Here is a 12,896-nt window from a genome sequence, read left to right as displayed (position 1 = left end):
CATGAAAATTAAAAGTCAAGAGTAAGAGCAGTGGAGATGGGACTGCTGAGGAATGTATGTGGAGTACAGAGGGTGGATAGGATACGAAATAATGTGATTCGTGAAAGGTGTGGAATGAGGAAGTCGGTGGACACCAGAATCGAAGAGAGTGTCCTGAGATGGTATGGTCATGTGGAAAGAATGGATAACAATAGAGTGGTGAAAAAGGTATACCTGAACGAATCTGAAGGAGGTAGGAGGCGAGGTAAGCCAAGGAGAAGGTGGAGAGATATGGTGGATGAGTGTTTGAGGAAGAGAGGTTTGGAAGTCAGTGAGGCTAAGGAACTGACAAGAGATCGAGTTGGCTGGATGAATGTTGTGAGGAGAAGTGCATGATCAGGGATTTTGGCACCCCTTGTGACCATGGCAGCGTCCGGATTGACACAGTCGGATACGTTTGTGTGAAGCTGCAGAGTGTGGTGAATGTTTTTGGCGTATCCGGTATAGCCAGGATTCCGGGGGCTTGAATGATGAATGAATGGAAGTGTGGCCTAATTGATTTGGGCAAGTTTGTGCTGTCTGGACACTGCTACTCACCCTGCCCTTGGGTGGGAAAGGAGGTCCAGATGATCATGATGATAATTATGATGATGATTTTTGCTGCATGTTCAGGCAAATTACGGTACATTATATTCCACTACCATGACATTATGTAAAACCCAATGTAGTACTGGTAAAACTTCTGAATTCCAATGAAATATGACATAAATGTATTCCATGATTTTTTTTGAATGACTGGTAGACATGGGTGAAGACAGGGCTTTACATCACCTGTTACTTTCAAATATCCTGCAGCCCATATCTTGCCACAGCTGTTGTACTGCAGATATTGGAAACTAATAAGATAGAAAGCTTACTGATGATGCAAAAGTAGAAAACATAATGTGAATTAATGCAAAGGTAGAAAACATAAAGTAAACTGATGTGACAGCAAAACATTCTCAGGAAAATTAGATAAACTGTCTGCTCAGTCAAGTGCGACATCCTAGTTCCCACCTCTCTTGGCTGGCAGCCATTCCCATGAGCAGCCTGCCCCATCCCCCACCCATGTCTACCAGTCATTCATCAAAATTTGGGGAATATGTCATATTTCACTGGAATTCTGGCCTTATTATATACGATTTCACATAGTTCACAGTAATGATATAAAATTTACCTTAATTTGCCTGAACATGAGAAAAAAAATCAAGGAACTCACAAAACTCTGAAAGTGTTGATTTAGCAAAAATGTAAATTTCACACGTACAGTACCTAGGCCATCTGATAAATTAATCTATGGAAATAGCTTTATATATATTTCATTTGAGTAATCTTAATGTCAAACGGTTATTGTAACCCTTAAAATAAAATTTATTCAAAATATGTCGTTACTACTGACTGCACTCAGACAACCAATCAGCTGCTGGGCCTCAAACGTTTAAGATTCTCTCTCAGATGAGATCAACCAGACTATAGTCAAACGGATGGCTTTGTACAGGTTCACTCTCCAGGAGGTGAGTGAAGGCTCTTCTACTAATATACAGTAAACTCCCAATTAGCCGTTGTCACATTATCTGGCCCGATGCAATATCCGTAACAGCTATCTTGGCTCGATTAAAGCAATACCCAGCAATTTTTATGCAACATCCAGCACTGAAATGGGACTTAATTGGCGATCCAATGCAATACCCAGCACTGAGGGGTCTCAACCGGCTCATAAGCGGTAACCAACTGGCACTAGGGGAAATCCTGAAACTTGGGAGCCGCTGAAAATGCCCGCTGTGCACCAGGCAATCAGAGTCTGTCATGGGCATGACTTGTCTGGCACAAAAAGAATATCGACGTGCTCTAATTCTCACTTGTAGATGTCGTAGAGTCAAGACATGTCTGTGCGCTCCTGCTCTTCTGACCATGCACTCGCTGAACCCTGGTGCTTTGGCTTACTCTGTGGCAGCCTATGTTCAAACTAATGGCCTGTCAGTGTTAATGTCCTAGTGCTCTACTCTGCTTGTTAAACTACCCCTGTGCTGTTCTGTGGACTGTACCGTAATGCTTCGTTTTCGTTTTCGTTTTTAAAGGCTCCAACATGCTTGCATGTGTCGGCCTTGGTCACCTAATGGCGGCTCTCCACGCTGCACGATCCATTGCAGCCTCCCTGTTCAGTCCCTTAACCCTAAGGTCACACTTAATGACCTCGTCCCATGTCTTTCTCGGTCTACCCCTCACAACCCCACCCCCAATATTAACACTTCTCACCTTCCTCACCCAATTATCATCCCCCATCCTCTCCACATGTCCAAACCACCTCAATCTACCTCTCCTCATCACAACACCAATACACTCCAGTCCCATCCTACCTCTCAACTCTTCCATTGTAAACCCAACCCCTCCAGGCCTTGGACGCAGGGACGCACTGCACATCCACCTAATCATTGTCATTTCAGTACGTCTGAGCCGGCGAATGTCTTCCTCCTTCACTGCCCAGGTCTCATTACCATACAGCATTACACTCCTAACACATGCTGCATACAAAGACCCCTTAGCACGTAGGGAGAGCCCTCTCAATGTCAGGAGAGGCAAGAGTTCCCTGAACTTCTTCCAACCACTTCTCACCCTAGCCACAGAGCTAGCTCCAGCCCCACCTCCAGCACACAACATGTCTCCCAAATAACAAAACTCTTCCACACACTCAAGAGATTCACCACCAAGTTCAATCCTTTCACGTCTGACGATCTCCACCTGCTCACCCCGGCACGCCGTACACATAAAATCAGCATTATCTCGCAGTCTACCTCTGATACCACTACATCTCTTATGCACCCATTTTTCACACACACTGCACAAGATGGAATTACTTCCCACGCCCTTGTGGCAAACTGCACATGGCCACTCTCCCTCGTCTTTGACAGTACCGCCACCAACCCTAGATATCATCACTTTTGTTTTATCTGCATTTACCCTTAAACCCTTTTGCCCCATACCATCTCTCCACTTCCTAAACCTTTCCTCCGCCTCCCTTTCATTCTCTGCAATCAACACCAAATCATCAGCATACAACAACTCCCACGGGAGTCCGTTTCTAAAGTCACGTGAAAGGGCTTCAAGTACCATGATAAACAACACGGGACTCAAGACTGACCCCTGATGCACACCAACATTCACGGAAAACTCATCACTCAAATCTCCATTCACTCTCACCTGGGTGTGAGCACCCACATACATGGCCATAACCACCCTAACCAGCCACTCCTCCAAGCCATGCTTTCTCAATGCCCACTTCACCACCTCTCTAGGGACTCTGTCAAAGGCCTTTTCCAAATCAACAAAAACAAAATAAAGATCCCTTCTCCTACCAATATATTTTTCCTGAAGCTGTCGAACAATGAATATGGCATCAGTGGTCCCCCTACCTGGCATAAACCCAAACTGCATCTCATCAATATTCACTCTTTCTCTAATCATACCTTCTAAAACTCTCTCTCCATTACCTTCATTATCTGATCTAAAAGCTTTATACCTCTATAATTTCCTCTTTCCAGGGCATCACCCTTCCCTTTATACACATTTACAATTACACTCTTCAGCCAATCATCTGGGACAACACACTCATAAATAATCCTGTTTATCAGGTCAGTGACTAAACTCACCCCTATATCGCCTGAGGCCTTCAACATTTCGGCAGTCAACCCAGACACACCTGCTGCCTTCCCCACCCTCATCCTGCCTATTGCCTCATTCACAGTAGCAGTATCAATCAAAGGCCAAGGGCCAGACACTGGATCTGCTGGCTCCAAACCTTCCCTGTCCCAGTCAAACTCCTCATTCAACAACCGGTTATAATGCTCTCTCCATGCATCTTTAATATCCTCACTGTTCACCACTACCCTTCCTTCATCATTCTTCACACACTGCTCACCTATGATATCCCGATTATCCCTCTTCATCTGACCTGCCACCCTAAATATATTTTTCCTTTCCCCATGATTTAGGTTATCAAGTAATTGTCTCTGTGACTCAGACTTTGCCCTGTATACTCTCTCCTAGCCCTACGCTTGGCAGCCAAATATTCCTCTTTGCTACCACCCTTCTTCCATTCCCGGAAAAGCCTTCTTTTCTCCTTAATTGCAGCTTCTACACCCTCATCCCACCACCAAGTTACTTTATGTCTTGGTGGTCCTCTTGTCCAGCCGCATGTTACATCAGTAACTCTCAAGAAATTGTTCTTGAGGGCTCTGTACTGTTCATTAACGCCTCTGTCTACAGCTCCCTGTTCAGCCACCACTCTCCTCAACTCGCTATAGAAGGCATCCCTTACTACTTGGTTTTTCAGCTTCCATATTTTCCTCCTAGGTACATAAGTCCTCTTTTTCATCACTTGTTCTTTAAGCACCATATCACAAATCAACAGTTTGTGCTGCTTCACCACACTCCTCACTTCCTATAACTTTAACATCCCTCACTAACCTCCTATCGGCCCTCCCTAACCAGAAAATAATCTATCTGACTGCTATTTCCCCCAGACTCATACGTAATTAACCTACTGTCTCTTTTCCTAAAATATGTGTTGCACACAATCATGTCCATTGCCTCCCCAAACTCGAGTATCCTTTCCCCTTCTGCATTCCTTAGACCATATGCACATCCCCCATGCACTCCTTCATAACCTTGTGCTGCTTCACCTACATGACCATTTAAGTCCCCTCCCAAAATCACTATCTCATCATCCCGCATACCACCCACTACACGAATTAAATCATCCCAGAATCTATCTTTCTCTGATTCATCCAATCCTGCCTGTGGAGCATATGCCGATATAATCACAGCTATCTTTCTTCCCAACAGAATTTTCACTACCAATATCCTATCGCTTACTCTCAAAACATTCATAACATATTCCACCCATTTCTCCGCAACCATCACACCAACACCTCCATATCCGTCTGTCCCCCCCTGCCAAAACAACTTATAGCAACAGTCCTTCCCAACAATCTTTCTGGCTGATCCACCCCTGTACCGGACTTCCTGCAAACATGCCACATCCACCCACCTCCTACTGAATGCCTCAACGACTTCCCCTGCTCTTCCCCTCAAACTTCCCACATTCCATGAACCCACCCTCATCCCCATGGGTGATTTACTGTCCTCAGGCTTGCTTTGAAACCTTTTTTGTTTTGTCATCTTCAGTATTAATAAATGGGGACAGACACAGCACAGGTCCCACTCACTGCACAATCCCAGGTCCAGGCAATGGATCTGGGACCCCTAGCCCACCAGCTTACCAGTGGCTGTGGTAGTGGCCTCGGGGCACCCTGCCAGGACAGCTGCAGGGACACCCTCCAAGCGCGTCTTGGCACTGCAACGATCCCACCATTATACACCCACTGATAGGGCAGCCTCCTGGGGCGCTACTCCCAGGTTCGGGCCCCTCTCTATTGGGTGGAAGCGGCAGCCTGGGAACCGCAATGCCCTGTACCCTCTAGCACAGGCCCGAGCCCCATCTCGCCCTGGACCCATGATCTATGCCGGTGGAACCCCCGCCACGCCTCCCCCCAGAAGTCCGCCACTAGGTAGCGGGGGCAAAGTTTTCTGGCCGCATGCCCTTGCTGGCGCCAACCCCTGTAACGTAGTGGGATACGTTGTGTGAAATGTAAAGTGCATGTGGTGTATTGCAGAGATAGTTAGAGAAAATGTTTGGGAGAGTATGCTGGCCTCCTCTCCGTGTTACTGTCACACTGAAAAGGTCAGCAAAGGGGGATGGTTAGATAGCTAGTGAAACAGGAGCTCCAGCTCTCCCTATTACCAGCATTCCCATTCCCCTCGGGAGTACTACCCTGTTCGGCCCGTGCTACGGCCTCCTCCTACCTCCTGCTTATGAGTGTGAACCCTCAGTGCTGTTTCTCCTCATCAATGCCAACAATTGGTGAGTACATACTCTAGTACACTATGTACAGTACTGTGTTACAGTACTGTATCATTACTGTATTGTTTTTATATGCTTAGCTTTCACCTTCTACTCATGGTAAAGTTTTTAGAATAAAGGGTTGAGATGGCTAGAATCACTTTATCTGGCTGAAAGCCGAATGTTGGGCTGGATATGCAATATCCGCCATTTCACTTTGACCAGTGCAGAGCTTGGCTGAATTCCAACGGATTATTGAGAGTTTACTGTAGTGCCAATAAGAGGTTAGCTGGTTACCTAGCATTAAACATACAGTAGTATAGCCAGAGACCCATACTCCTCAAAGGGAATAAAATGGAATTAGCTGTTTCCAGTTTTTATCAAATGTATCCAGCCTTCTATAGGTGCTGGAGATACCTTCATGTGGTAGCACTTATGTAACTCAGTGTCTCCACTGCCCAGATATACAAAAGTCCCTCGATTATCTCCTTATCTCCCCCTAAAAGGATAGTGGAGAGCAAAACAAGGGCAATTTCAGTCTGCAGTCCACTGGGTTTACATCCTGTTGAGCCCGTGGGTATGAGGACAATCCTTCCATACCTGTATAACTTTGACGTGAATGAGTCGTTGACGGTGAACTCATGTGAGGACTCCATTTCCTTGGTCTTGGGTGTCTTGACCAGAACCCGCTGTGTGGGCTTCCCCAGCGCCAGGGACTGTAGGGCACGGACTAAATCACGGTCGGGTATGTCTGTCTCATTCTGGATCTCCTGTGGGGGAAATTAGTGGCAATGTGGCTTAACACTCACTTAGATAATATATATTTTTTTTTATTATTCTTCCTACTTCCAGATGATCATCTTCTCTTGGCACATATTAAGTCGCGGACAGGAATGTTACGTTCGTTTTATTTCATCTATAAAGGTTCCAACATGCCTGCACGTGTCGGCCTTGGTCACCTAACAGTGAATCTCCACGCTGCTCAATCTCTGGCAGCCTTCCTAATCAGTCCCTTACCCCCGAGGTCATACTCTAAGACCTAGTCCCAGGTTGTTTTCAGTCTGCCTCTTGCAACCCTACCCCAGTATTCGCACTTCTCACTTTCTGCACCCAAATGTCATTCTCTATCCCCTCCACATGCCCAAACTATATCAATCTACCTCTCCTCATCACAACACTAATACATTCCAGTCCCATCATTCCTCTCAACTCTTCCATCATAAACCTAGATCCCCCCGGCCTTGCATTCAAGGAAGCCTGCACATCCACCTTATCACTGTCATTTCTGTACATTTGAATCTACGGATGTCCTTGTCCTTAACTGCCCAGGTCTCACTACCATGCAGTGTTACACTCCTAACACAGGCAGCATACAAAGATCCCTTAGCATGGAGGGAGAGCCCTCTCAATGTCAGAAGAGGCAAGCTCTTCCTGAACTTCTTCCAACCACTCCTTACTTTAGCCACAGGGCTAGCTCCAGTCCCACCTCCGGCTCATAACATTTTCCAAGTAGCCAAATTCTTCCACACAATCAAGAGACTCACCAGCAAGATCAATCCAACCCTTTCACACCTGACAATCTCCACATGCTCTTCCTGACACACCACATACACAAAATCAGCATTATCTCGCAGGCTACCTCTAACACCACCACATGTCTTATGCACCCACTTATAACAAATACTGTACAAGATGGAATTACTTCAGACACCTTTGTGGCATATCGCACATGGCCGCTCTCCCTCCTCTTTGACAGTACCTTCACCAGCCCTAGATAACACTGTTTCTGTTTCATCTGCATTTTCTCTAAAGGACTTGTGCCCCATACCATCTCATCACTTCCTAAATCTTTCCTCTACCTCCTTTTCATTCTCTGCATTGAACACCAAGTCATCAGCACGCAATATTTCCACTGGGAGTCCATTTCTGAAGTCCAATGAGAAAGTTTCAATCGTCATGATAAAAAAAAAGGGACTCATAACTGACCCAATGCATGCCAACAATGATGGAAAACCCATCACCTAAATCTCCATTCACTCTCACCTAGGTTCGAACACCCACATACGTACTCAAAATGACTCTAACCAAACACACTTTGATCCCAAGCTTTCTCATTGTCCACTTCACCATCTCCCTAGGGACTCTGTTAAAGGCCTTCTTGAAATAAAAAAAAGTACGGTTCCCATTTCTTTCCTATACATTATTCCTGATGTTGTCGGACGATGAATAGGTCATCAATGGTCCCAAACTGCATTTCATCAATATTCACTCTTTTCCTTATCATACCTTTCAGAACTCTATCTATTACTTTCATTACCTGGTCCAAAAGTTTTATGTTTCTATAATTCCCACTTTCCAAGGCATCACCCTTCCCCTTGTACACATTTACAATCACACTATTTGGCCAGTTATTGGTAACTAACCACACTCCAGCCATCAGCATTTCAGCAGTCAATCCAGACACACACAATCGTCACCCGCATCCTGGCTATTGTCCTGCTCACAATAGCAGCAACAATCAAAGGCCAAGGGACAAATACTGGATCTGCTAACTCCAAACAGTCCTTGTTCCAGTCAAACTCCTCATTCAGCAACTGGTTATAATATTATTTCCAGGCATCTTGACTATCCTTACTGTCCACCATCCTCTTCATCTGATTTGCCATCTTAAATATCATATTCTTCCTTTCAAAGCTATTTAGTTTATCCATTAAAAGTCTCTGAGACTAATTTTGCCCTGTATACCTCTTTTTTAACCCTATGCTTGATAGCCAGGTATTCCTCATTGTTACCACCCATCTTCCACTCCCAGAAAAACCTTCTTTTCTTCTTAACTGCTGCTTATACCCTTTCATCCCACCACCAGGTTGTCTTATGTCTTGGAAGGCCCCTTGTCCATTCACACACTGAATCAGTAACTCTCAGGAGATTGTTCTTCAGAGCTCTGTACTATTCATTAACACTTCTGTCAACAGCTCCTTGTTCAGCCAACAATCTACTCATCTTGCTATAGAGGGCATCCATTACTGCTTAGTTTTTCAACCTCCATATTTTCCTCCTAGGTGCATAGGTCCTCTCCTTCACCACATGCTCCTTAAGCACCATGCCACATACCAATAATCTGTGTTGTTGCACACACTCTTCACTCCCTATAACTTTAACAGCCCTCACGAATCTCCTATTAGCCCTCCTGACCATGAAATAGTCAATCTGGCTACTATTTCCCTCAGATTTGTAGGTAATCAACATTCTCTCTCCTTTCCTAAAATGCATGCTACACATAATCATGTTCATTGCCTCAACAAATTCTGAATTTCACATGAGGGGACTTCATGTTATGGGAAGTTCTTGTTATAAACTGTAATTTTTTTACAATCACTTTTGCCACCATGTCATTAAAGTACTGTACAGTGAAATCAACCATTCAAGTTCTCAAGCTACCAATAAAGCTCATTAGCAAAATTTCTCCACTTAACAGTACCGATTATTCTATCTATTTATGTATCACCTAAACCTTTCCTGTCCCACCAGGTATAGGGTCCCAGGGCTAGGCTACTCAGTCCTGACATTTAAAGAGAGAGTGGCCAGTCTCGCTTGCCCTGAGTGGCATTATGTAAGCAATAAACTCAAACCCAAACATCCCTTGGATGTACATCCCTTTAGGATCCATCCAACTGAAGCACCATAACCCACTAAAACACCTGGTGTCATCTAGTTAACCCATGGATTGTGAGCCACAGCTCAGGCTGGGTAGCATCATGTTGCAAGCCACAGCTCAGGCTGTGCTGGCCGTGCATCACCGCTAACTACTCCACCCCTACTCAAACTTACGCATAGTGCTACATAAAGACGGAGAGAGGGAGATTTTTTTTCTTTTCACCAGATGATGCCCTGGATGTTTATCTTCAGGTTTATAATATATATATATATATATATATATATTTTTTTCATTTTTTCATTCCTACCCCATGTAAACTTACGCACAGCCCTACGGAAAGACAAAGAGAGGAGAATTTTTTTTTTTTTCCACCAGATGATGCCCTAGATGTTTATTTTCAAGTTTATAAAAAAAAAAAAAAAAAAAAAAAAAATCTTCATTTTTTGTGCACCACGGGATGGAAACAAAAAAAGGGTAATTGCGCAATCCACGGGTTATGTGGTTATCACCCAACAAGAAATCATTTGGCTTGTCACTCAATGCACAGTCACCTGAATGTGGCACAACACTTAGTGAGTGGATGATGAGTCCCCTCACCTACCCTTAGTACTATTCCTAAAAAAAAAAAAAAATAAAAAAAAAATAAATAAAAAAAAAAGTGAGCATATCCCCAACTATTAACAAGGAAGCTTATATTGGGAACTTAACAACTCCCTCACAAGGTGTAGTTTTCATATTATTCTTGATGTCTTCAGATAATTTTACAGTAATCCCCCACTTATTTGACACAGCACTACCTGACACACATCATTATTTGATAAAGCACATAATCTGGCTGAATTAAAGCAATATACATTTTTTATTGTGCACGGACACCGAATTTTTCAAATCACCCGCCGCTCCCCGTAACATCCCTGCACCACTGACGATGCCAGCCAAAACAAAGGTCACTGCCTGCTCCACCTCAATCAGAGAGAGTAAGCTGTCCAGTGTTAAGTTTATCAAAGAGTCTGTGGCCATTGTTGCCATACCAGAGCTTTTGTAGGTGCTTATGTTGCCTGCTTTTGTCCTATGTGCATGCCTGTAGCTCCTTCTATGGAAAATGAAAGAAGTTTATGTAAACATGCATGCAGCTGGCACCAGCCTGTCTCCTTTGTGATACGTAACTTATGTAGCTAGTTGCCTGCTTTTGGTTCTACTCAGTCTGTCTATGCATCTCACCCTCAATCTTAAAATGTAAAAAAAATATTCTTAGTATCTGTAGCTCCTGCTGTGGAAAACAATAGTTTGTTTAAGTAAATATGCACACAGCTGGCACTAGCATTTCCCCTTTTTTATATAACGTACGTAGCTGGTTGCCTGCTTTCAGCTCTGCTCATTTCCATCTACATATCTCACTATCACTTTTAATATATAATAATATATTCTTAATGCCTTAGCTCCTTCTATGGAAAATATGGCATTATTTGCTTAAATATGCATGTAGTTGGCACCAGCCTGTCTCCTTTGCATTATATAACTTGCATAGCATGTTGCTTGCATTTGGCTTTCTCATTTCCAACTATGCATCTTACTCCCTTTTTAATAACAGCCTGTCTCCTTTTGTGTTGCATAACCTGCATAGCATATTGCTTGCTTTTGGCTCATTTCCATTTAAGCATCTTACTACCTTTTTAATAAATAACACTCTTAGCGCCTGTAACTGAACAAGCATTCAATGCAGTTAAGTGAGGCCTACAGTTGAATATGTATAGAGGAAAGTCATTTTTAATAATTTAAATTACCGGTATATTAAAATATGTTTGTGTTATTAATCATATAATGAATGTATACCCATGGCCACTGGAAAATTGGTATCAAGATGGTTTTATGTACCGACAGGGAGAGCTGTATAGGGTTTTATTTGGGTTATATCCTCTGTAGATGAGTAGGGAGGGTAGTACAGCATTATCCCACAGTGCCTTGGCTGCATTTGCTTATTTTGTTTACAGAGACCCCACTATGCTTACATTTGTCAGCCTTGGTCACCTAATGGCAGCTCTCCATGCTGCCTGATCTCTGGCAGCCTCCCTATTCAGTCCCCTATCCCTGAGGTCGCACTCGACGAAGTCATCCCAGGTCTTTTTCGGTATGCCCCTTGCAAACCTAATCCCAACATTCTCACTTTCTGCACCCAATTGTCATACCCCATCCTCTCCACATGCCTAACCCATCTCAATCTACCCCTCCTCATCACAACACCAATACACTCCAGCCCCATCCTTCCTCTCAACTCTTCCATTGTGGCTGCATCATGATAGATGAATGGGGGATTATTGTATTTAACTTGAGACAGACTTTCTGAACTTGAAAATTAGGTATAACTTTCATTAGATACAAGCAGTTCATTACAACAGATCTTTTCTACACTAAATAAAGTTGCCAGAAGATAGCATGGGAGGGGAGAAAAAAAAAAAAAAAAAAAAATCACTGGACTGAAGGAGTAATGTGTGTATTCTCTAGCTGCTCTGGAATTCTACCTGATCATGAAAAATGTATCCACAGTGGTTTAACCTTACAATTTTGATGACATTTACATTAAAACCTCACTATAACGGACTAATTGGGGCCCAGGCCATTCTGAAAACAGCGAAATTCCGATAAAAGTGACATCCAGACTTCCCCCTGCTAACCCGGACTTTTTCTGACATCAGACAGTAATCCGGATCACACAACTTCTTTTCTCAATAGCACCGTTGCTCCATTATTTGTTATCCAAATCATATCCAGCAATCTATATCCTCAAGATCCTGACCCACTCCAATGCCCATCATCAAGGTTATGACAACCACCCACTGCCAATCACCAAGGTCACAACAACCATTCAATGCCCATCATCAAGGTTATGACAACCACCCACTGCCAATCACCAAGGTCACAACAACCGTTCAATGCCCATCATCAAGGTTATGACAACCACCCAATGCCCATCATCAAGGTTATGACAACCATTCAATGCCCATCATCAAGGTTATGACAACCATTCAGTGTCCATCATCAAGGTTATGACAACCATTCAATGTCCATCATCAAGTTCACAACAACCATTCAATGTCCATCATCAAGTTCGCAACAACCATTCAATGCCCATCATCAAGTTCACAACAACCATTCAATGCCCATCATCAAGTTCACAACAACCATTCAATGCCCATCATCAAGTTCGCAACAACCATCCAACACCCATCATCAAGGTCACAACAACCACCCAATCCCCATCCAATGCCCATCATCAAGGTCACAACAACCTACCCAAACATGCCCATCCTCCACCATCCCCCT

At 43.8% G+C, this 12,896-nt stretch overlaps 1 protein-coding gene across 2 annotated transcripts in view; it reads right to left on the bottom strand.

The window, feature by feature from the left end:
- Positions 1-12,896, bottom strand: part of Cul3 (cullin 3) — a 56,789-nt gene that overhangs the window by 10,647 nt on the left and 33,246 nt on the right. For both annotated transcript variants that reach the window (XR_013896483.1, XM_080268610.1), the window contains exon 11: positions 6,518-6,687. Coding sequence is in view for 1 of the 2 variants with exons in the window: in XM_080268610.1 (XP_080124736.1) it covers positions 6,518-6,687 (170 nt within the window). In the remaining variant the exon portion in view is untranslated. The remainder of the gene's footprint in view (positions 1-6,517; positions 6,688-12,896) is intronic.

This window comes from Coenobita brevimanus, chromosome 28 (assembly GCF_032717465.1).
Source record: "Coenobita brevimanus isolate Jiangsu-jjx chromosome 28, ASM3271746v2, whole genome shotgun sequence".
Classification (NCBI taxonomy): domain Eukaryota; kingdom Metazoa; phylum Arthropoda; class Malacostraca; order Decapoda; family Coenobitidae; genus Coenobita; species Coenobita brevimanus.
Note: the sequence above shows the minus strand (reverse complement) of the source record. Positions and strands in the feature narration are given on the sequence as shown.